Below are 25,689 nucleotides of genomic sequence, written 5' to 3'. Positions count from 1 at the left end.
TTCACACCCCATATATGGATGAGTCCAGAGCATAGACGTCTGTGATGTGCATGAATGTTTGCTGTGCGTGCGGAGCTTAGCGGCGTGCAGGGCTTTCCTTATGTGGATGTTTTTAAAACATGGATCTTTGTGAAACATGCGAGCCTCTTCACCTATACAGTAAATGCATATTACTGCATGTTTCGCACGCACAGTGCATGTGGTTCCGGACATCTAGGTACGGGATATATGAGGAAGATTCGATGGCTGTGCCCCTTAATTGCTGTGTTTCAGGCTTACGAATGTTCCTCATATTTTCTGTACCTGCAGAACAACTATACTGTGTACGGCCGCATTCAACTGCGATAATCGAATTTGTAAAGGCGTTCTTTGTACTGTTGTGTGCGCGGCCCTGATTTCGGCGTTTTCAACTGCGATAATCAAATATCTAAAGACGTCTATACTATTTTTTTGATTATACCCACCTGTTTGTGGACGTTTTCGTGGAAACACCCAAATTCATACTTGGCCGCATTTTCAAAAATGCCCCTCATATTGTACCCATAATCTAAGTTATATATTGTACTCACATAAATGCCACCACCCTCCATACCAAGAACCCCCTTGTGAACCTTCCATCTCCCCAACACAGTCAGATAAACTTTAACCCAACAAGCTGAGTGTAAGAGCAAAAGTGTACTCCTCAAACAAAATTAAGAAAACATTCAAGTCCTCTGTCAGCGATTCATGACACACACAGTGCCAGGATGTAGCTGCTCCACTGCAAATACCTCCATATGCAGCCAAAATGGTCAAGCAAGGGAACAGGAACATCAGTTCCAAGATGTGTATTCCAAGCTTCAAAATAAAAAAATCAAGCTTTCAAAATTAGAGTAAAGACAGAGCATTACTGCAAACACTATCCATATCCAAAAGGAACACCATCTGTTTAGAAAAGACCAGTGATACAACCAGCACCACTACACTTCACCACTGCTACTTGTGGATTGATGCAAGTCAGGCAGACCCAGACACAGCAGTCATACTTGAGCACCCATCAGCATCCCTTTGCCTGTGCATTCTCGGAGTTCTCCTTGCCCAACTAGTACATGAACTCCATTGCTTGCACTGTACCACATTGTTGCACTACTCCATTATGAAACACATTCAGTCTCGCTGGGTTCTTACTGTACTGCAAAGTGAACTTCACAGTTCTCTAGTTCTGTGCAGTAAGGCACTACAGCTTGATGGCATGTTGCCGCCTGGGCAGAGAAGTCTTCAACTAGAAGGACCATGTGGCCCCAGATCTCCAAACATTTAGCTGCCTTATATGCTCGCAAAATGGCCACCTTGTCCACAAAGTTCAGAAAGCGAGCAATAACTGCAAGGGACCTACCATTTTCTTTGGACTGCGGCCCTATGCGATGCAGTCTCTCTACCAGGAACTTGTTCCACCCTTTTTCTTAGGGCAAGGCCTGTGGGGATCTCAGATTCACAGAGAGATTTTTGTCCAAAATGCTTTCAGACAGGCCCACAAGCTATATATTGTTCCTGCAGCTTCTATTTTCCTGGTCCTCATTTCTCCTGTTTAGCATTGGTTTTTTTTAAGGTGTTTAGTCTGGTCTTGTAGACTTTCAGTTGTCATCTCTGGAGCTGTTATGTGATGTTCTGTGTCAGCAATGCGAGTTGCTTGCATTGCCAAGGTTTCCTTCATCTCCTGAAGAGTGAATTGCAGTTGTGACATCTTATCATCAAGTATTGCCTTTGCTCAGTGTGAAAGATGCCAAGCTCCTCTTCAGACATAAGCATCGGCCGGTGGAAATGATAAGTCCAGGACCAATTAGGTACTCACTCTTGTTGGTGAAATTGGTACATTTAATGACAGGGAGAGAAGAAAAGGAGCTTGCACAGGCTGAGTCCAGTCACACTCTGGTCATCACATAACTCTGAGAATGAAGAAATTGTACTCATGTGGGACAGTCACATTCCCACAGATAAAAAGCTTGATACAAGAAAACCAGACATTGTGATACAGGAGGAAAGCACAAGAATGGCATTAATAATAGAGGTGTCAGTGCCAAGTGACTTCTGTACTACATATGGAGAAAGATAAGATCCTAGAATACCAAAAGGTGCAATCAGAGACCAAGAAAATATGGCAGAAAGATATAGAAATAGTCTTGATTATATTGGGAGGCACAGGCCTAATTATAAAGAACTTGCAAATACTGCTTAATATGTTAATACTGCACCTTTTGATTGTCATCATGGTATGGCACAAACTTATTTGGATGCCCTGCCCCTCAGACACTGGCTTTAATAATGGTATCATAATAGTTCCTTGTGGCATGTATTAGCCCTGGCTCAAAATAACTAAATCTGAAAATCAATCAAGATAAATTAATATAATCACACATGTGCAGGGACTCAAGGACAAAACAACATTCAGCACACACAAAAAGTGGAGACAAAACCTCAGTTGAACCACCCAGCCAACCACAGTTATAAGGCGTGGGCACTGCTCACCATCACTGGTCAAAAAAAACGCCACTAAAAAGAGTGCACAAAATGTCTTCTCACTGTCCAGCAGAGTCACAAACACAAGTGTTTATCGTTTATTCATTTACTAGACCGTCGCTTATTACAAAGGTAAATCAGAACGGTTTACAATATAAAATAACATTAAAATAAAATTAAAACAGTAAATAGACATACTCTGAAATCCATTTATGATAGAAAAGCACTATAAAAGTCAACACATAGAGATTTCAACGAGTTATAAACATTAGTATAGTCACAGGAAATAGAAGATATCAGTCACTGCTGTAATTCAATCATAACATGTTGGTAGCATAATACTCCTCAATCCAACTTCTTGTTCTTCAATCAAAGGTGAACCAGCATGTCCATAAATCCAAGTACCCCTTCAATAAAAGGCAAACCAGCCTGTCCATAAACCCAAGTACCCAACAGGGATTCCCCGTTTCACCGGAGCTGCGTCAGGGGTAACGTTGGGAATAATAATCCTGTGTCATAGCCACTGTATACCAAAAAAACACCAGTGGGTAACTGAAAAACTGACGCCAAGATGATTTTTAAATTTTTCTTGGCATCAGTTTTTCAGTTACCCACTGGTGTTTGATATACAGTGGCTATGATACAGGATTATTACCCCCAATGTTACCCCTAACGCAGCTCCGGTGAAATGGGGAATCCCTGTTGGGTACTTGGATTTATGGACATGCTGGTTCGCCTTTGATTGAGAACAAGAAGTTGGATTGATGAGTATTATGCTACCAACATGTTATGATTGAATTACAGCAGTGACTGATATTTTCTATTTCTTATGACTACACACTTGTGTTTGTGACTCTGTTGGACAGTGAGAAGTCATTTTGTGCACTCTTTTTAGTGGAGTTTTCTTGATCAGTGATGGTGAGCAGTACCCACGCCTTATAAGTTTGGTTGGCTGGGTGGTTCAGCTGAGTTTTTTCTCCACTTTTTGTGTGTGCTGAATGTTGTTTTGTCCTTGAGTCCCTGAACATGTATGATTATATAAATTTATTCTGATTGATTTTCAGATGTATTAACCCTGCCAAGAACTCAGCAAGAGCTCTCTCCAGGTTAGTTTCTGTCACTTTCCTCCAGACTCTCTCCAACATTTTCTGAATCTTTTCTCAGACTTTCCAGCTGCAGTGTAATCTGAACCCATTTCAGTGGGGTTACTTGGATATGCCTTTATTAGTAATCCACAAGGCTACATTTGCATATTTGGGAACTCTTACTTGGTGACTCCAGCATTATATGATACCAGGGCTCTAGACACACACAGTTGAAATCTCTGGGTGTCCCGTTGCAGTAGCCACACTGCCACAAAGTATTGTTCTGACAGGAGAAACAGCAGGAGCACATCCTGCTGCTGCAGATTGACCTGCCCTCTCTGTGCGGACACTATGAGCATGTTCAAAATTTTCAGGCCTGTACTTCCTGGATACTGGTCTTGTGCACTGGAGAGCATCATGCAGGAAGTTCTGGTCCACAAGGTTTTGAAACTTCTTTACTTAATAGTGCCAACACAGATGGGGCAAACCATCAAGGGATCTTTGAGGAAGTGAGGGCAGTAGCAGGAATAGCTGTTGGCTAGGCTGCTTCACAAAGTAGTTCTTTTTGGTAAGGATTCTCTTTCACTAACAGTGATGGTGGGTGAGGCTTCCAGATAATGCTGCTTTAGTGAAGCAGTGTTTTTTTCTCACAGTTCCTCTAGTGTGATGGCAGGGAGAAGGGGCTCTTGCAAATGCAGGAGAAGAGAGAAGGAAGAAGGGACAGAGACAAAGGGCAGGTTCTGATTATGCAGAGGGAGATATGGGAGCAGATTCTGATGAAGAGGGAAATAGGCAGAGGAAAGATGCTGTAGAGAGAAAGTTTGCGCAGTCAAATCCCCCACCTCCACACCGCTAATCTTCCACTAATCTCAGGGTGAGCAAAATGCAAACATTTCCTGGTATGTACATTTGTTTACTTTAAAATTTCAGAGGATTCAGGCCTAAATGAAAGTACTAATCAACTCAACTCTGGTTTCTGCATTAGTGTTGCACCCAACTGCAGTGGTGTAGCCAGACCTTAAATTGGGGGGCAGGAGGGAGGACCTGTGCCCAAAGTGTGAGGGGGAGGGGACTTTGCCTCATCCCCACTTCCACCCTGCTCTCCCCTCCACAAACCCAAGTACCTAAACTGGCACGGATCCTCAAGCTGTGCCAGCAGAAAAGGTCCTCCACCAGCACAGTTGGTGGCTCTTTCCATGGGTTGCCACTGCACTGCTTTCCCCCACACACATACTCAGCTTTCACACATACGCAAAACCTGATGCATGTGCCTGGGGGGAGAGGCAGCATGGTGGTGGCAGCCAATGGAAAGAACTGCCAGCTACCAGGCCGCCTGTGGAGGACTATTTCTGCTGATGGGCTTGGGGGAAGGGGCCTGAATCCAAAGTGTGTACGTAGGGGGGGATGCGGTTGGCTGCCCTGGCCCCCCCATGGCTATACCGCTGTCAAGGGCAGTCACCTAATTCCTATAACCAGACCTGCATATAACACAACGTTCTCTCTCCTTTCCTCAGAAAATTCTCCTTCCATCTGGTATCCTGGAGTCGATTAACCCCCCAAAGGCCAATAAATGGGTAAGAGATCTCCAAGTCAGATATTGTTAATCTAGAGCACTTTTGAAAAGAAACGGTCCGAGATTGGTTTGATGGCTCAGCAGCAGCAGTGCTGTGCACTACCTTGCACTTAATCAAGGTTTTATTCCTGAACCTTTTTTCTGTTCAGGCCATTTGGGGCTCAACATACTGTTGTGTCAGTGTTCATGGGCTCCTGGGTAAGAGTGAGACTTTCTTGGTCATTACCTAGTAGTGATACCTAGGTCCCAGAGGGAACCATAATTTACAACAGTGTTTCCCAAGTCCAATCCTGGAGTACCCCTTACCAGACTGATCTACAAGTCTTGCAAACAGAATGTTGTGTGATAATTAGGCTATACAGGAGTGGGAACAAATATGAAGAACTCCCCTCCCCCTTAGTTATTTGTAATGAAAATTTATGATACCAAAGCCCAGTCAAGGCCTGTTCTGAGCAAACTAGAGTCAACTGCTGAACCTCTTTCCAGCCAACTTGGCTAGTGAGGCTACCTGATTCTCCCTGGGTATGCCATAGGGTAGAAAATGAGGATGAAAAAAGAGGGATAAAGGATATTTTTAGAATTATTAATTAATTTATTATTAATTAGGATTTATTTACCTCCTCTTTGAAGGAATTCACTCAAGGCAGTCTACAGCAAGAATAATTCAAACATAAGCAATTATGTTGCTTGCCATTATTTCAGAACCTGTGGGATAGTTGTGTCTATCAACCAGCAGGTGGAGATAGAGAACTGAAAACTGAGCTAAGACATATTTCTCTTGGCATCCAGTCCAGCAACTCAATATTTTCTATCTCCAGCAGGTGAATGGACACACTTTTCAGCCTATGATTCTGAGTTCTTTTCTCCTGGTCCAGTTGGTGAACTGGTCCTTAGTTGAGCTTAGCAGTTGGCTTGTGTCTGTAGAGTCATATCTGGAAGTCTTCAGGCCCCTGTCTCTGGTGCCCTGCAAATTTACTTCTTTCCTGCCTTCACTTCTCCACTGTTTGCTGTGGAGCTCTCCTTTCCCAGCACATCAACATTAAAAGAAAAAAATTGAAGGAAAGAGGTTTGCCAGAGCGCGTGGGACAGAGTATTAATCCTGAGTCTTTCTCATCTGTGGTAAGGCTTGTGGAGACTGAGAGCTTTGGGGAAGCAGCTGGCAGTAGTACGTCAGACTAACGTTTCAATCAGAACTGCTTGGAGGGCTGCAAGTTCTACTTGGTGCAGAAGAGAGATCCTGACTCACCGCTTGGGACACTTGTGCTGTGCTTCTGACAGCCGAGATGAATGTGGCTTCCACAGTGGCAGTTAAGCAGTGTTCCTGCTGAAGCAGTTAAGCAGTAGAAAAGAAAGAGAGGCCCAAGAGTTTGGGCCAGATTTAAGGATTTCACAAAATCTGAGCTAAAAAAGCCAAAATATTGCAAGTCTCAGCACAAAGTGTTCAAGAAGTTTAAGCCTTCCATAACAATGAATTTTCCACAGATGAGCTAAGAAAATAGCCCAGCAATTGAGGATAGAAATTAAGGAATACATTGATACAAATCAAATATATATGGCAGTTAAAATGATACACATGGGGTGTAGAAACCCAAAAGAGTTGTATTTGCTAGAGGGTGAGAGGCTGATAAGAACAGACCAGGAGAGGACCTAATAGTACTGATGGGGTGTCACAGGCTACAATCTGGGATGGATTAATTATATGGGGAGCCAGGAAGAACATATCTCTTCAAAAAAATTACATAGACAACCACATAAGCTAGAAATTACCTCTTTTAAGTCACTACTGTAAAACACTACTGTAATTTTACTGTAAACTGTAAGCCACGTTGAACCAAAACTTGTTGGATACAGGAATACATAAATAAAATAAATAAAAAGAGAAAACAGATGGGCAGTGAATTGCTAATAATATTAAAAGTTTAGAAGATAAGGACATTTTCCTTTGGTCAATACTTGGATTCAACTAGTGGGGGAGAGATGTGAATTAACTTGTAAATGTTAAAGGTGAAACAAGTGTTTTTTTTATTTTTATTTTTTTAATTTGCTTTTAACAAATACATATCCATCAAATAAAACATGTTAATGAAGATGGGAACAAATAAACAAGAATACAAGATAAAATATCCCAAGAAATCCAACTAGCCCACATCTAGGGGAGTTAATTACCAAAGTAAAGAAATTGAATCAAAGAAAATAGTAATAAACTAACAGTCACAGTGCTTACATTTACATGGTACCAAACCTATCCCAAAACATTACTTCTCTTGACCCTTTAGAAATTTTTCTAGCTGTAAGGAATAAATAAAAAAAAAAAACCCATAATCAGATCCATGATATGACCTAAGACGTTTACATGGGTATTTAAGAAAGAAATAGCCCCAAGAGACGACACCCTAGACTTCAATGCCAAAAAGGCTTTACGCCTAAGTAGTGTAGACCGAGAGACATCAGGAAAAATACAAATCCTGGATCTACAAAAAAGTTGCCTCTTTTTATCTGAAAATACAACTTTAGTATCAAGGATTTATCTAACTCATGACCAAAAGTCACCGAAAGAGTGGACTTAGTAGTTATTATGTCTTGGTTATCCTCTAAAAAAAGCAGTTAGATCCACTTCAGGTGTAACTAATTGGTCTACCTTCTGCTATTGATCAATTTGAACCTTTTTCTTATGAGGTAAATAATAACAGTTACTAATAGGCGTTGAATTAGCATTTGCAAATCCAAGAATTGCTCTGAGGTATTTCCTCATAAGAACTTCTGAAGAGAATAAATAAATACATGGAAAATCCAATAAATGAAGGTTTCTAATCCTACTTGCATTCTCCATCATTTCCAAATTATGTGTATTATAAGAATTTTTAACTACCGAGATAGAAGAAGCCTGGAGGGAAGAAACCTGAGTATCCACTGACTTTAAACGATTATCCAAAACTTGAATATTTGAATCTACATTACTCAACTTCCCAACATCATCCTGAGAAGTAACTGCCTTGAGCATTCCCTCTATTTGTTGATTGAAGTCCCACGTCTTTCAAAGTTATATCCTGCTTGTCTCCAGAAAGCTGAGTCTGTTGGTCAACTTCCACTGCTACCGATGCTACAGGCCATTTACTAAAAGTTCACACACTTGTAGCCTTATCAATTGATCTCGATTTAGCAGGAGCAGAGGCACCTTCTGGGGACCTTATCACCGAGAGGAAGATGAATGAAGGAAGGAAGGAGGGGAGGGGTACGGTTGGATGAACTCAAGGATGCCCCCAAAGGGGATATGCAATTATCAAACCCTGGTAAGTTGGCACCAAAGAAGCAACATGCTTGTCCATCAGGCCAATTAATTTGGGCATAGAAAACTTGGGTTGTGCTTTCCGGCTCCCCATAAGTCAAAACAAAGTCAAAATACCAAACGGCGTACACACAATACTCCTGCAGCTCCTCGGTACTCCAAGGGGCTCCTATCAGGCGGGACATGCCCTGTGGAAGGAAGTGTTTTTTTTAGGGCACATAAGCTATTGGCATCTAAATTGAAGAAATAAAGGGTGATGGGACAGATAGGCTTAATAAGAGAAGCTAATAGTGAGACATATAATAAGACCAATTTTATAAGGAAGGCACCAACATTTAGATGCCAAGAATGAGTGTAAATGGCAAGAATCCTGTCATATATGCATGAACATTTTGTACCAGCTATATGGCTGGTGTATGTGCTCATGCCTTAAACATAGGTAAGTATATGACCTCTTAGGCTAGTATTCTATAAAGAAAAGTAGGCACCTACTTTCCTTTTATAGAATAGGCTCCAATTAGGTACCTTCTTGGTACCTAAGATTAGCTGTCCCTTTATAGCATTATCCCTGTAATGCTACCAGAGTTTCTATAAAGAAGTTTATAGAGAAAAAGCCCCAGTAGCTATGAAAGACATCAATAACTACTTAGGCTCAATCCTCTTCAACACCATTGTTAGAGATGTAGAATCAGCAAGTAGTCATTGAGGAAGAAGTATGAGGGGCCATCTGGTCCCTGAAAACTGATAAGTTCCTGGGGCTAGATTGTTGGTGAAATTTTATAAAACTTTTCAGGAGCTTGTGGTCAATTCATTGGACCTTACGAGACTGGGAGACTGGGCGGCTAAATGGCAGCAATGTGAGCAAGTGCAAGGAGATGCATGTGGGAAAAAAGAACCCGAATTATAGCTACGTCATGCAAGGTTCCACGTTAGGAGTTACAGACCAAGAAAGGGATCTGGGTGTCGTCGTCGATAATACACTGAAACCTTCTGCTCAGTGTGCTGCTGGGGCTCGGAAAGCGAATAGAATGTTGGGTATTATTAGGAAAGGTATGGAAAACAGATGTGAGGATGTTATAATGCCGTTATATCGCTCCATGGTGCGACCGCACCTTGAGTATTGTGTTCAATTCTGGTCGCCGCATCTCAAGAAAGATATAGTGGAATTGGAAAAGGTGCAGCGAAGGGCGAGTAAAATGATAGCAGGGATGGGATGACTTCCCTATGAAGAAAGACTAAGGAGGCTAGGGCTTTTCAGCTTGGAGAAGAGGCGGCTGAGGGGAGACATGATAAAGGTATATAAAATAATGAGTGGAGTGGAACAGGTGGATGTGAAGCGTCTGTTCACGCTTTCCAAAAATACTAGGACTAGGGGGCATGCGATGAAACTACAGTGTAGTAAATTTAAAACAAATCGGAGAACATTTTTCTTCACCCAATGCATAATTAAACTCTGGAATTCATTGCCGGAGAACGTGGTGGAGGCGGTTAGTTTGGTAGAGTTTAAAAGGGGGTTAGACGGTTTCCTAAAGGACAAGTCCATAAACCGCTACTAAATGGACTTGGGAAAAATCCACAATTCCGGGAATAACATGTATAGAATGTTTGTTCGTTTGGGAAGCTTGCCAGGTGCCCTTGGCCTGGATTGGCCGCTGTCGTGGACAGGATGCTGGGCTCGATGGACCCTTGGTCTTTTCCCAATGTGGCATTACTTATGTACTTATGATGACATCTGGTGGTGAGCTGGTGGAGATGATGAGCTGGGCTGGGTTCACAGTAACTCATAATGAAGGCAGGAACCCTGCGATGTGTGGATTGTAGAGTCCCATGTCACTCCTCCATCTAGCCAAACCATTTCTTCCCAAATGGATAATAAAATCAGTTAATTATCTTTATTTTCTTTTCTGATGTCACTAATAATTTGACTGTGCTCCTGCTAGCTGAGAATCCTGGGAGGTATTTAATCTTTTTCTATCCCTTGAACTGTGATCCCAAGCTGATTCCTCTAGTTACTAGCTTTTTGATTTTACTTTTGAGTTCTTTTGACATTATATAAGGCACATAAAGCACGTTGGGTGTAACTTAACATTACAGAACTTGCTTCAGGTTTTATTCCTGGAGCTTCCTCATTTTCCAGGGCAACCTCGGGAAAAGTTACTGGGGGGGGCATCGTGTGGAGGAATGGGTTTTTCTATGTAACCAGTCGTACCCTGCAAGAGCTCACAGTAAGCCATTTATTACTGGATTTTTTTTTGAGTGTGAGAATGGGGGTGGATAGTCTTCATATTGAGTCCCTGGGGAAGCTCCTTTTAGTACCAAAACTCCCTCTTTCCTCTCTGGTTTCCCAGCCTTCTTCCTAATTTACTGTGGGTGCGTTAAGCTAGACAGTTGGAGGACCACAAATAAGATTGATTTTCAAAGTAACCTAGCAATGCAAATGACACTTATTCTTAAACAAAACATATGCAGGGATATCTCATAAATATTCATTGCAGTTATCCCAAAAACCAGATGTGTGTAGCCCTCCAGGACTGCAGATGTGCATATCAGTTTTGTTGTCCTCAGTGATGTACTAGATGCCTCATACTGTTTGTTTCCATGATGTTTTCTGTACTTCTCAATTCTTGTTTTTTCCCGGTTTGTTCTGTTCTCAGTCTTTGACTCTCCTTTGCTCAGGACAGGCTACTTCGAGTTTGCCTCCAGCACACTGGGGAACAAAGTATCCCTACACACTGTCGCTCCTCTAACTTCTCTTTAGTTCAGCGCACTTCTGAAGACCTGTCTTTTTTCAAAGCTGTTTGCCTTGAAACCTTTTGGCCAAATCTATTTACTTCTCACCTGGGTTATCTGGGTGCCACTACTACCATTCTGTATTTATATTTTGTAAGGTGCCTTGATAAACATGAATACAAATGGTTTTGCTTCTGCTTTTTGTTGTTGGCAGATCTTGGGTGATTTAATATCCATGTTTTGTTTTCGTTTTGCTTTGACTTCTGCTTATGGAGATTCTCAGCACAAGTTAGCAGCAATTAACAAGGGGTATGTGGAATCTCATTACATAAGTACATAAGTATTGCCATACTGGGAAAGACCAAAGGTCCATCGAGCCCAGCATCCTGTTTCCAACAGTGGCCAATCCAGGTCACAAATACCTGGCAAGATCCCAAAAAAGTAGAAAACATTTTATACTGCTTATCCCAGAAATAGTGGATTTTCCCGAAGTCCATTTAATAACGGTCTATGGACTTTTCCTTTAGGAAGCCATCCAAACATTTTTTTAAACTCCGCTAAGCTAACCGCCTTTACCACATTCTCTAGCAACGAATTCCAAAGTTTAATTACACATTGAGTGAAGAAAGATTTTCTCCGATTCGTTTTAAATTTACTACATTGTAGCTTCATCGCATGCCCCCTAGTCCTAGCATAGGAGCCAACTTTTCAAAATTATTAGGGGTGCTGTCCAGTGGACATAACCCGTCCCTGGACACATACAAGGAATTTTCTCAATATTGGGGGTGCTCAAGCACCCACAGCACCCACAGAGTCGGCTCCTATGAGTCCTAGTATTTTTGGAAAGCGTGAACAGATGCTTCACATCTACCCGTTCAACTCCACTCATTATTTTATAGATCTCTATCATATCTCCCCTCAGCCGCCTTTTCTCCAAGCTGAAGAGCCCTAGCCACTTTAGATTTTCCTCATGGGGAAGTCATCCCATCCCCTTTATCATTTTCGTCACCCTTCTCTGCACCTTTTCTAATTCCACTATATATTTTTTGAGATACGGCAACCAGAATTGAACACAATATTCGAGGTGTGGTCGCACCATGGAGCGATACAAGGGCATTATAACATCCTCATTTTTGTTTTCCATTCCTTTCCTAATAATACCTAACATTCTATTTGCTTTCTTAGCCGCAGCAGCACACTGAGCAGAAGGTTTCAACGTATCATCATCGACGACACCTAGATCCCTTTCTTGGTCCGTGACTCCTAACATGGAACCTTGCATAACATAGCTATAATTCGGGTTCCTCTTTCCCACATGCATCACTTTGCACTTGCTCACATTAAACGTCATCTGCCATTTAAATGCCTAGTCTCCCAGTCTTGTAAGGTCCACTTGTAATTTTTCACAATCCTCCCATGATTTAACAACTTTGAATAACTTTGTGTCATCAACAAATTTAATTACCAAACTAGTTACTCCCATCTCTAGGTCATTTATAAATATGTTAAAAAGCAGCTGTCCCAGAACAGACCCCTGGGGAACCCCACTAACTACCCTTCTCCATTGAGAATACTGACCATTTAACCCTACTCTCTGTTTTCTATCTTTTAACCAGTTTTTAATCCACAATAGAACACTACCTCCGATTCCATGACTCTCCAGTTTCCACTGGAGTCTTTCATAAGGTACTTTGTCAAACGCCTTCTGAAAATCCAGATACACAATATCAACCGGCTCCCCTTTATCCACATGTTTGTTCACCCCTTCAAAGAAATGTAGTAGATTGGTGAGGCAAGATTTCCCTTCACTAAATCCATGCTGACTTTGTCTCATTAATCCATGCTTTTGAATATGCTCTGTAATTTTGTTCTTAATAATAGTCTCTACCATTTTGCCCGACACTGACATCAGACTCACTGGTCTATAATTTCCCGGATCTCCTCTGGAACCTTTTTAAAAAATCGGCGTTACATTGGCAACCATCCAATCTTCCGGTACCACGCTCGATTTTAAGGATAAATTACATATTTCTAACAATAGCTCTACAAGCTCATTTTTCAGTTCTATCAGTACTCTGGGATGAATACCATCCGGTCCAGGAGATTTGCTACTCTTCAGTTTATAGAACTGCCCCATTACATCCTCCAGTTTTACAGAGAATTCATTAAGTTTCTCCGACTCATCAGCTTCGAATACCATTTCCGGCACTGGTATCCCACCCAAATCTTCCTCAGTGAAGACCGAAGCAAAGAATTCATTTAATCTCTCCTCTATGGCTTTGTGTTCCCTGATCGCCCCTTTTACAACACTGGTAGGAGCATTGTGTGTGTGTGTATATATATATATATATATATATATATATATATATATATATATATATATATATATATAGTATCACATACCATGTAAAATGAGTTTATCTTGTTGGGCAGACTAGATGGACCGTACAGGTCTTTATCTGCCGTCATTTACTATGTAGACATAAAGGGATAAATATTTAGCTGTCAGTGGTCAGCATTATTTTGGATTCAGTTTTCTCATTCGAATTACAAGTTAATTGAATTGTTAGTTCCGCTTTTCTGAAATTACGACAACTTCACTCTAGTCATTCATTGTTCTCTGAAGAGCACTTCTCTTTATTGGTTAGAACACTTATTTTATCTCATTTAGACTACTATAACAATCTGTATTCAATTATATTGAAGAAATCATGTATTAAACTTCAGATAATTCACAATACAGCTGCTAAATTGATTTTTCATTTGAAGAAGTTTGATAGAGTGACCCTTGCTTTGATTCACTTGCACTGGCTGCCTGGCAGTGTTAATTATGTACTTATATACTGCTATATCCCCTTCCGGGTTCAAAATACACACGTACAATACAAAGTCGACCAACTACCTATTAAATTTATTTGTTACATTTGTATCCCACATTTTCCCACCTATTTGCAGGCTCAATGTGGCTTACATAATACCATAGAGGCGTTTGCCATCTCTGGTAGAGAAACAAGTACAAACAGTTATAGTGGTCGAAGAAGGTTTATTTATTTATTTATTTATTTGTTGCATTTGTATCCCACCTTATCCCACCTCTTTGCAGGCTCAAAGTGGCTTACAATACATCATGAGTAGTGAAAGAATTAGTAAATAAACATTTAGTATTGCAGGATCTTGGTCAGCATGATGATAATAAAACAAAGTAACAGTATACAAGCAGATATTAAGAAACAGTTCTGAATATAGATGGGCGAGTTCTACATATTCACATTGGTTGATCTTTGTGGTACGCTTTATTAAAGAGATGGGTCTTCAGTAATATGCGGAAGTTCGTTCTTTCGTAGATTGATTTCAAGCTGCGCGGCAGTGCGTTCCATAACTGTGTGCTCGGGTAGGTAAAGTTTGATGCATGGATTAGTTTGTATTTCATTCCTTTGCAGCTGGGGAAGTGCAGATCAAGGAATGTGCGGGATGATCTTTTGGCATTCCTAGGTGGCAGGTCTATCAGGTCTGACATGTAAGCTGGTGTGTCTCCATGGATAATTTTGTGAACTAGTGAGCATATTTTGAACGTGATGCGTTCCTTAAGTGGGAGCCAGTGTAATTTTTCTCGTAAGGGCTTGGCACTTTCAAATTTTGGTTTGCCGAATATGAGTCTAGCTGCAGTGTTCTGGGCTGTCTGGAGTTTCTTGATTATTTGTTCTTTGCAGCCGGCATATAGTGCGTTGCAATAGTCTAGATGACTGAGCACCATTGATTGTACCAGGTTGCGGAAAACACTCCTTGGGAAGAAAGGTCTTATTCTTTTTAATTTCTACATTGAGTGGAACATCTTCTTGGTTGTGTTTTTCACGTGGTTCTCTAGTGTTAGGTGTCGATCAATGGTGACTCCAAGAATTTTTAGGGTTTCTGAAATAGGAAGGTTTAGAGTTGGTGTGTTAATGGCGGTGAATTCTTTCTTGTTGTGTTGGGAGGTGAGTATTAGGCACTGGGTTTTTTCTGCATTGAGTTTTAGCCGAAATGCGTCCGCCCAGGAATGCATGATATTGAGACTTTGGTTGATGTCATTGGAAATTTCTTTTAGGTCTTGTTTGAATGGGATGTAGATCGTTACGTAACCTGCATAAATGTATGGATTAAGGTTTTGATTTGACAGTAATTTTGCCAAGGGTATCATCATTAAGTTGAATAGAGTCGGCGAGAGGGGGGATCCTTGTGGTACTCCACATTCAGGTACCCATGCAGCTGAAATAGTCGAGTTAGATGTTACTTGGTATGATCTTGTGGTTAGGAATCCCTTGAACCAATTGAGGACGTTGCCTCCGATTCCGAAGTATTCAAGGATGTGTAATAAAATTCCATGGTCAACCATGTTGAAAGCGCTTGACATGTCAAATTGTAAAAGTAGTATGTTCTTACCAGATGCAATCGTTTGTTTGAATTTAGTCATGAGAGTTACTAATACTGTTTCGGTACTGTGGTTAGACTGAAATCCTGACTGGGAATCGTGAAGTATTGAAAATTTATCTAGATAGTTTGTAAGTTGCTTGGTCACCAACCCTTCCATTAATTTGGTTATTAATGGAATGGATGCTACTGGTCTGTAGTTAGTTAGTTCACTAGCACTTTTCTTTGCGTCTTTGGGTATGGGGGTGAGTAAATGTTTCCTTTTTCCTTCAGGAAGAGTCCATTTTGTAGCATGTAATTCAGGTGTTTCGTTATGTCGTTTATGAATTGTTGAGGAGCTGATGTCATCAGGTTGTTTGGGCATATATCTAGTTTGCAGTGAGATTTGGCAAATCTTTTGAGCGTTTGGGAGATGATGTTCTCCGATACTAACTCGAAGTTAGTCCAGGTCCTGTCCGCTGGGTGAATGCCAGGGACTGGGTCTAGGCAGTTAAGGAGTTCAGCATAGTCGATGGTACTGGCAGGTATTTTAAGTCATAGTTGTACTATTTTTTCGTTGAAGTATCTCGCGAGATTGTCTGCTCCAGGAGTGTCTTTGTTGTTGGTTGTGACTGGTGTGACATCTAATAGTTTGTTCATGAGTTGGAAAAGTTTATGTGTGTCCTTGTAATTTGGTCCAATTATGGTTTTGTAATGTAGTCTTTTGGTTTGTCTTATGGTGTATTTGTATTTTCTTTGAAGTTGTTTCCAGGCATTAAGTGTGGTGTCGTCTTTCTTTTATTCCAAGCTTGTTCTAACCTTCTGACTTGGGTTTTGAGTTTTTTCAACTCTTCATTGAACCATGGTGTTGAGTTCTTTCTGTGTGAGGTTCTTGTTTGGGTTGGAGCAATGTTGTCTAGTATAGATCTGCATCTGTCGTCCCATTCTAAGAGGAATTGGATTGTATCTGTTTTTATTGTCCATTCATTATGGTAAATCTTTTGCCAAAATATTACCGGATCTATTTTTCCTCTCGTGGTGTAAGTTTTCCGTTCTTGTTTATTCGGTGGTCCTTTTGTTCTCCATTGGAGGGAGATGTTTGCTTTATAGTGGTCCGACCATGGTACGGGTGTCCATTTTGTGTCTGTTAGTATATAAGGTTTGCATCAAGGTCAAAGTTGTGTGTGATTATGTCTAGAGTGTGTCCTTTTCTGTGGGTAGGTTGTGTGTGTGTCCTATGAAGGTCCCATAATTGTAGGAACTCTTCGTATTCTTGGGTACTGGTTGAGTTGAGATCTTCAAGATGTAGATTGATATCTCCTATTATGATGAGATTTGAGCTGGAGACACAAGTGTTCGAGATAAAGTCCATGAGGTATGTTTGGGATTCTTGCCAGCTGCCTGGTGGTCTATAGAGCAAGACTGCGGTAAGGTGTTCTTGCAGGTTTGAGTGATTAATTCTTACCGAAGCGATTTCAAGTTGCAGTAGAATAGATTCGGTTATTGTTGTAATGATAAACTCAGATTTGTATATAATTGCTATTCCTCCTCCTCTTTTTTGGTTTCTTGTCCAATGGGTAATTTTGGTGGACATAGATCTAAGATTATAGGGTCTTTAAGGTCATGAATCCAGGTTTCAGTGATGAATAGGAGGTCCAGATTGTCTGTGGTGATCCAATCTGTTATAGTCTGAGGAAGAGTTCACGTGTTATAGACACATTGTGGATTCGTAGAGAGGAAGAGTTATGCAATGTCTGTTTCAGGCTTTGGTTTTGTTGTGTTGCAAGGTTTAGGCATCTAGGTTGCCCAGCGGTAGATCAGAGATTACTGAATAAAAGAAATTTCAGTTTCTTGCGACATGATAAATATGTATTATCTAATCTAATCAGAGAGGGCAAAGAGGTCCAAAAAGAAACTGCAGTAAAGGAAAATAATGCACTAAAAATTGACAAGAAATGAACACCTCTAGAACTAGGAGGTTGTAATATTAAAGAAACACGCAAACAAGCTGAATATCCTAGCAAAGAGGTGTTCAGTAAGCTGTACAGGCTCGTATTGATTTTAAACTAGCATGTATGATTTATAAGATCTTTGCAGGCACCAGCCCAGAGCAAACAAATCATGTTTTTCGTTCAATACTGGAAGTCCATTATAAGAAAATTTTAGAAAATTCAGTCTGTTATTGGTCTATTCAAGTTTGTCGCTCTTTACCTGAGGAGTTAAGAACTTTAAACTCTATTTTTCTTTTTGGAAACATTTGAAGACATTTCTGTTTAATAAGTATCTAATGTAATCTCTTATTTTGTTTTTTTGGAAAACAATTATGTGTAATCTGCTTTGATCCATTGAAAGGAGTTGGCAGAATTTATATGATATATATATTACAAATGCTGACTATGGCCAGCTAAATTAGCCCCAGATATTCAGTCCCGACCATGTGCAGGCCCTGGCACTGAATATCTGAGGCTAATTTGCCTGATGCTTTGCACCAGAGCTTATGTAGGCCCTGGCTGAATATCAGTCGGGACCCACATATATATTTAAAAGCAGACTGCTGCCCTGGGAGCCTTCTCCTGGCTCCTGAAAAATCTCCCCTTCTTCCCTTCCTCCCAGCTTGCTGCCATTCATAACCCCTCAACCCCCCCCCCCCCCTCCCGATCATCACCCCAACCTTTAACCCTCCTGTGGTCTAGGTAGCGCCCCCCCTCTACTTGATGGTCCAGTAGGGTTGATGGGGGCGGGAGCAAAGCCCATTTGCTCCTGTCCCTTGCAGCTGCATTCAGAAAATTGCTGCCACAACCTTTTGCAGCAGCCTCGCAGCACTGTATAGCAGCTCAACTACATGCCATCAGTGACTGGCACAGTGATCTTGCAATACAATGGATGACCCTTGGACAGATGTTACATGGTAGAATGAAATTGGATTACACTGTGTGGAGGCCCAAGACACTAGACTGGAAAGGGAAATTCCAATAACCCATATGTAAACCATACTTTTTATTTTATATTTTCCCATTGGGATTTGCGTTACAAGATGTATGAGGAGAGACTTGCTGACCTGAATATGTATACCCTGGAGGAAAGGAGAAACAGGGGTGATATGATACAGACGTTCAAATATTTGAAAGGTATTAATCCGCAAACGAACCTTTTCCAGAGATACGAAGGCGGTAGAACGAGAGGACATGAAATGAGATTGAAGGGGGGCAGACTCAAGAAAAATGTCAGAAAGTATTTTTTCACGGAGAGAGTGGTGGACGCTTGGAATGCCCTCCCACGGGAGGTGGTGGAGATGAAAACGATAACAGAATTCAAACATGCGTGGGATAAACATAAAGGAATCCCGTTTAGAAGAAATGGATCCTCAGGAGCTTAGCCGAGATTGGATAACAGAGCCGGTAGTGGGAGGCGGGGATAGTGCTGGGCAGACTTGTACAGTCTGTGCCCTGAAAAAGACAGGTACAAATCAAGGTAAGGTATACACAAAAAAGTGGCACAGTGGGAGGCGGGGCTGGTGGTTGGGAGGCGGGGATAGTGCTGGGCAGACTTATACGGTCTGTGCCAGAGCCGATGGTGGGAGGCGGGGATAGTGCTGGGCAGACTAGTACAGTCTGTGCCCTGAAAAAGACAGGTACAAATCAAGGTAAGGTATACACAAAAAAGTGGCACATTTCTTGGGCAGACTGGATGGACCGTGCAGGTCTTTTTCTGCCGTCATCTACTATGTTACTATGTTACATTGTGTCAGGAGTATTCAATAAAAGACCACTGATTATCAGGTGGTATTGGTATGGAATACCTTGCTAATAGATTTAAGGCCTCAAAGCTCTTTTCTGCTTTTTTGACATTCTTTGAAGACCATTACATTTAGTAAGTATTTCACTTGATTTATGTTTTTGACAAGCCATATATGTTTCTGGCCACATTTCTTGGATTTATGTCTTTGATAATGTATATTCATTTTGATTCTTACATATTAACATATTAAATGTTGGCAGATAAAGACTTGCACGATCCATCCAGTCTGCCCAACAAGTTGGCCAGATGTGAATCTGGCACTCTACACAGGGTTCACTTCTTCATGATTAAACACTGGTATACTAATCTCTATCTCTTCCTGCCAGTTTTGGAGTGCAGACCATAAAAGTCTGCTCGGCACTAGTCCTACTTCCCATCTACTGGAGTTGCCATCAAAGCCCACTTCAGCCTTGATCATGATATGTTTTTGCCATTAATGGGACCAAGAAGTCTGCCTGGCATTGGTCTTACTTCCCAACCTCTGAAGCTGCTGTCAATGCTCACTCCAGCTATGTGGTATCTAGTGATCCTCTGTGTTTATCCCATGCATTCTTGAATTCTGTTACCAATTTGTCTTCACAACCTCCCATGGGAGGGCATTCCAGGCATTCACCTCCCATTCTGTAAAAAAGTATTTCCTGACATTGCTCCTCCCACCCTACAATCTCAGCTCATGACCTCTAGTTCTACCACTTCCCTGTCTCTGAAAAAGATTAGTTTGCATATCAATACCTTTAAGTAGGGCTGCATTTTGATTACAATTTTTAATCATGATTAATCACACAATTAAAGGTATTTTATTTATCTATTTCCTACTAGAGCTCCTTGTGTTTCTGGGCAAAGTCAGATAACCCTCTGTTGCTCCAGGTACAAAATAAGTACCTGTATATAATATGTAAATCACTTTGATTGTAACCACAGAAAGGCAATATATCAAATCTCATCCCTCTTCCTTTTGTTAAAGGGCTGATAATTTCTGTCTATCCCACCTCCAGATCCAACATCTCTCCCTTTTTCTTCCGTCCCTCCTTCTCTTCCCCCAGGCCCATTATCTCTCTTTCTTTCCTGTGATCCATTATCTCTCTCTCTGTTCCCTTCTTCCTTCCCTCCCTCTCTTCCTTTCTCCCCTCCACCCCCATGTGGGGAGCAGCACCATACCAAGCTCACTGCCTCAGCCATAGCGTACACTGGTGACACCTCCAGATTTGCTCGTGGGTCTACAGCTCATTCTCCTCTGCCCCTCCCAACCCCCTCCTCCCATGCTGATCTACCATAAAGGTCTCCGGAAATGGCAGCATTGCACATATGCTGCCTGTGGCCTGGTCCGAAGCTTTCCCTCTGACCCATTCTCTGACATCACTTCCTGTTTCTGCATGGATGGGATGGGTCAGAGGGAAAGCTTCGGACCAGGCCACAGGCAGCTTATGTGCAATGCTGCCTCTGCCAGGGACCAACATGAGACCACCTTTAAGGTAGACTGGAGTGGCACAGGATGGGGTGGGGGTGATGTTGAATCGCAGGCGGAGGGGAAAGATGTCAGATCACACCGAGGATAGAACTGGGAGTGGAAGAGAGCAGAAGAGACGTTTAGAAGAGACAGGAGATGCTGCAACACAATTTTTTCATTAACATTTTACTTAACTTTAAATGTTTGTATCATATCCCCCATCCCTCCTTTCCTCTAGGGTATACATATTAAGGTCTTTAAGTCTCTTTTCGTACATCTTTTGGCAAAAGCCCCATATCATTTTTGTTGCCTTCCTCTGAACCGCCTCAAGTCTTTTGATGTCCATAGTGAGATACAGCCTCCAAAACTGAACACAATAGTTCAAATGGGGCCTCACTAGTGACTTGTACAGGGGCATTAAGATCTCCTTTCTTCTACTGGATGTGTCTCTTTCTATGCAGCCTAGCATCATTCTGGCTATGACCACTGCCTTGTCACATTGTTTCATTGCCTTAAGATCCTCTGACTAAGGTACCTCTCCTGGTTTGTGCTTATCAGTCTCTCACCCCTTAGCAAACACAACTCTTTTGGGTTTTTACACTCCATGTGCATCACACTACACTTCTTTGCATTACGTTTTAACTGCTAAACATTAGACCTAATCTTTTTAAATCACTTCTCCTGTTGTCCACTTCCTCCAGGGTGTCCAATCTGTTGTAAATATTCATGTTGACTGCAAAAAAGCAAACTTTCTCTTCTAACACTTCAGCAATGTCACTCGCAAATACATTGAATAGAATCAGTTCCAAAACCGATCCTTGAGGCACTCCATTACTTACTTTTCTTTCCTCTGAGTGAATTCCAGTTTCTATTCCAGTTCACCACTTTGAATCCTAACTTCAGTCTATTCAATTTTGTTTATTTATTTATTGCATTGCATTTGTGTCCCACGTTTTCCCACCTGTTTGCAGGCTCAATGTGGCTTACAGAGATTTGTTATGACGTAGTCATTCCAGGATATCAGATACAATTGTTCACAAGCCTCCTATGAGGAACCGTATCAAAGGCTTTGCTGAAGTCCAAGTAGACCACATCTAGAATGTGCCCTTGATCCAGTTCTCTGATCACCCAGTCAAAGAAATCAGATTCATTTGACATGATTTTCCTTTGGTAAAACCATGTTGCCTCAGATCTTGTAAGCCATTTGAATTCCCGGAACTTTACTATCCTTTCCTTCAGCAGCATCTTCAATATTTTCCCTACCACTGAAGTGAGGTTTACCAGTCTATAGTTTCCAACTCCTTCTCCGTCACCATTTTTGTGGTACCTTCCTCATTTCCAAGTATCTATTATACCAATTTCCATGAGAGCCCACCAGAACCTTTTGGCGGTCCTTTAATATCCTTCCGTGTATCTCATCTAGCCCCATGACTTTGTCCACTTTCAGTTTTTCCAGTTGTTCATAATAACTTTCTTGTGTGAATGGTGCAAAATCTGCTCCATTCCCATATATGCTTTTTGTCAGCCGACAGAAGTTGTTCTCCAAGATTTTCTACTGTGAACACAGAACAGTATTTTATTTATTTACTACACAGTTTCTGTACTATGGTATCAAACATTCTAGGTGGTTTACAGTTTTCACATACACAATAAAAACAGATCAATAACAACACTTGCTCTTCCCACAAAACAAACAAAAATCACAGATAGCAAACATCCCTAAGCCTCCAGATCAATACCAAAAGGAATGCCTTCACATTTTTTTCTAAATTGACCATAGTCCTTCAGTGGGTGAATTTGATCTGGGAGCTGAGTCCACAGCCTCACTCCTTCCACATAAAACATTCTTAATCTATGATCTTCAGCCATATATGTTTCACAGTAGATACCTCAGCTAACAACTTGTTATCAGAGCGAAGGGACCTTTTTGGACAATAAACTTGTAATAGAGTAGCCAAACTGACTGGACTATATGCCCCCTTTTCCTCATTACTCTCCACAAACCTGTAGGGCTAATAAGGTGGTTAGCTAATTAGATAATAGTTACTCTGGTTAGAGTTTGTGGCTTGTCTCATCTATTTGTTGTATGATTTTGCCCTAAAGTGGCCCCAAAACAAAAAAAAGGGTTCTAAAAAAGGTTTTACTGGCAATAATGAGAGAAAAATGCTACACTTTGGAAATATATTACAACTTATTGGTAATATAAATATATAGAGATATTTTTGTAATGGGTCCTTTGGTTGAACTTCTGGTATGAAGCTCAGTTAGGGTCTTTTCTTGTCTCCTTGGGGAGGCTACTGAATAGCAGGCCTCGAAAAACACACACAAAAAGACTTCCTGCAATCCCAATCCCACAATCCAGTCTTGGATTTCAGTCTTGCTTCTCAGGGCAGCTCTCTTGGTAAAAGAAAAGTCAAATAAAGCAAACAGGGTTAATCACAGTTCCATTTAACCTTTAGGTGACACCCTTGAAGCAAGCAATACCTTTACACCAGTAATTTTTGGTAGAAACAGGCCTCCAGTAATACACAGTACTTGTCTGTTCTTTCACCATCTGAAGAAACAAAGGAAGGAACACTTCCCCCTTCCCCCTTCAGGTAAAGCTCTTTTATAATCAGTCTGTTTTAAGCACTGCCACTCAGCAGGGCTGGGAAGCTCAGAGGGAGGTCTCAACCTTCTCCCTCCAGAGAGTACAGTTCAGTCTCAAAAAAACAGAACCAAAACATGTCCACTTTTTTGTCAGTTTAAAGTTCACTCCACAGTTTCAAGTGGTTAATAGCTTTACACATGTTCACTGACAGCCTCAGCATATCCTTAGCTGGGCTTGTCCCACCACCCTCTTACTGAACATAAGCCAACATTTGTCTTCTCTCTGGGACTGTGAAAACACAAGCACCTAACAGCTGGTTTCATTCACTCTGGAGACACCTCCTTTTCTTCCTCCTCTTCAGGAACCGTATCTGGGATAACATAGGCAACCGAGACCCCTCGGGCCTAAGGGTATTCGTGATATTGCATAATAACAACGAGACACATGGTATTTTCTTAACATGGCACAACTCGGCCGCAGCTTTATTTTAAATACAAACAACATTATAAACATCATAAACCCTGGGTATACCCAAGCCGATCACCTTTCGGCTTAGTAGCCAACCCAGTCCGCCGTCATAGCAAGACTGACCAATCGTAAACCGAGCTCCCCACCGTACAGCAAGGGAGCTCAACCGTAAGCGCAGCTATCCCAGCTGCCTATCTTACACCATCAGGTTTGGGTACCCCGCCAAAGCTGCGACAAATATAAACAGGTACATATCCATATTACTCGGGGGGGGGGGGGGGGGGGGGCTGGGTGCAGGCTGCTGCCCGGACGCTGGAAAGAGAGTGTCCGGGCCCCGCCCAGGGGTTTTAAACCCCTTTTTCCTCCCACCCTTCTCAGTGGGGAGCATTTCGCGAGGCAGGATCTATCCCACCGCACCTCACTCGCTCCTCCCGCTGTGTTCGGCGTGCAGACCTACCGGGGCACGGCGTCATGTTAGTGGCAGCTCCGTGCACCCGAGGGGCACTGCGCCTTGCTTTAGCCTGAGACACCACCTGATCAGCCCACTCCATCTCCATCTCCTCACTTCCTATCTCTGCTTTCTTGTTAGTCCATGGGGGTCACTCCCCTTCCCAGCTGCGGCCAGTATCCATATTATATTGTTTTTAGTCAGCCAGGGAGCTCGGGCTAACTCGGGATCCTGGGCTGTCTGTAGGGATTGCCTCTGAAACTGCCATGGATCTACCTGTCTGGGTCCCCTCCCTTTCTCTGGACCTGCTGGGTTTTCTACCTCTTTCAGGATACTATGCTGGGGACAACTCCTGGGCTGAGCCTTGAGTCATTACATACCCCTCCCCTCAAGCGCCACTCTCCATCTGGTTTCTGACCCCAGCCAGAGAGTCTGCGATCCAGGATAAGGCATCTGCATTTCCTAGTAATTTCCCGGCCCTATGTTACACTTGGTAATTATACCCTTGTAGCGCTAAATACCATCTGGAAAGGTGGGTATTATTGTTCATTTGTTGCAACCACCTAAGGGGAGCATGATCAGTAACCAATGTAAATTCTTACCCCCACCAGATAATATTGGAGTGCCTCCACAGTCCATTTTATAGCAAGGCACTCCTTCTCTATTGTAGCATAATTCTTCTCATGAGGCAGAAAATTTCTATTTAGGTAAAGAATGTGGTATTCTTCCCCCTGATACTCCTGAGAAAGGGCGGCTCCAAATGTTTTGTCTGTGTCTGTTTCCAATATATAAGGTTTTTCAAAATTCACACCCCTCAGGAGAGGCTCCTAACATAGACTATCTTGGAGGGTTTTGAAATTACTAACCTCAGTCTGTCCATTTTAATTGGTTAGGGCAATTTTTCTTTAGCATGTCTGTTAAGGGCAAGATTTGTCTTCAAACTGTGTCATAAAACACCTATAGTAGCCCACCAGCCCTAAAAAGCTCCTCAATTGTTTCTTTGTGTCTGCATGGGGAAGCTCCCTAATACTCTTTACCTTGTCAAGTAAGGGTTTGATTTTTCCTTGCCCCACTGAATACCATAGGTACTTAACCTCTCTTTGGGCAAAAGTGCACTTCTGGGGGTTTAGGGTTAGTCCTGCCTTTCTTAGGGCTTACAGAACTGCTTTAACATGAGGATTATGAGACTCCCAATCAGAACTGAAGATTATCACATCATCCATATATGCAGTGGCATAATCTTGTTGATGTCTAAGTACTTGGCCCAAAGGCGTTGACAGCTGGCCACAGCTCCATTTAAGCCAAAAGGCATTTGGCAAAACTGGAATATGCCCAGAGGCATACTAGTTTTAGGATGAGCGTCCTCCTCCAGAGGTATTTGC

At 41.9% G+C, this 25,689-nt stretch overlaps 1 protein-coding gene across 1 annotated transcript in view; it reads left to right on the top strand.

Moving 5' to 3' along the window:
- Nucleotides 1-25,689, top strand: part of NOXA1 (NADPH oxidase activator 1) — a 590,376-nt gene that overhangs the window by 348,514 nt on the left and 216,173 nt on the right. The window contains 1 exon segment of the mRNA XM_030206681.1: nucleotides 5,096-5,155. Within this exon segment, the coding sequence (XP_030062541.1) occupies nucleotides 5,096-5,155 (60 nt within the window).

This window comes from Microcaecilia unicolor, chromosome 6 (assembly GCF_901765095.1).
Source record: "Microcaecilia unicolor chromosome 6, aMicUni1.1, whole genome shotgun sequence".
Lineage (NCBI taxonomy): Eukaryota > Metazoa > Chordata > Amphibia > Gymnophiona > Siphonopidae > Microcaecilia > Microcaecilia unicolor.
This window is presented reverse-complemented; position numbering and strand designations above follow the sequence as displayed.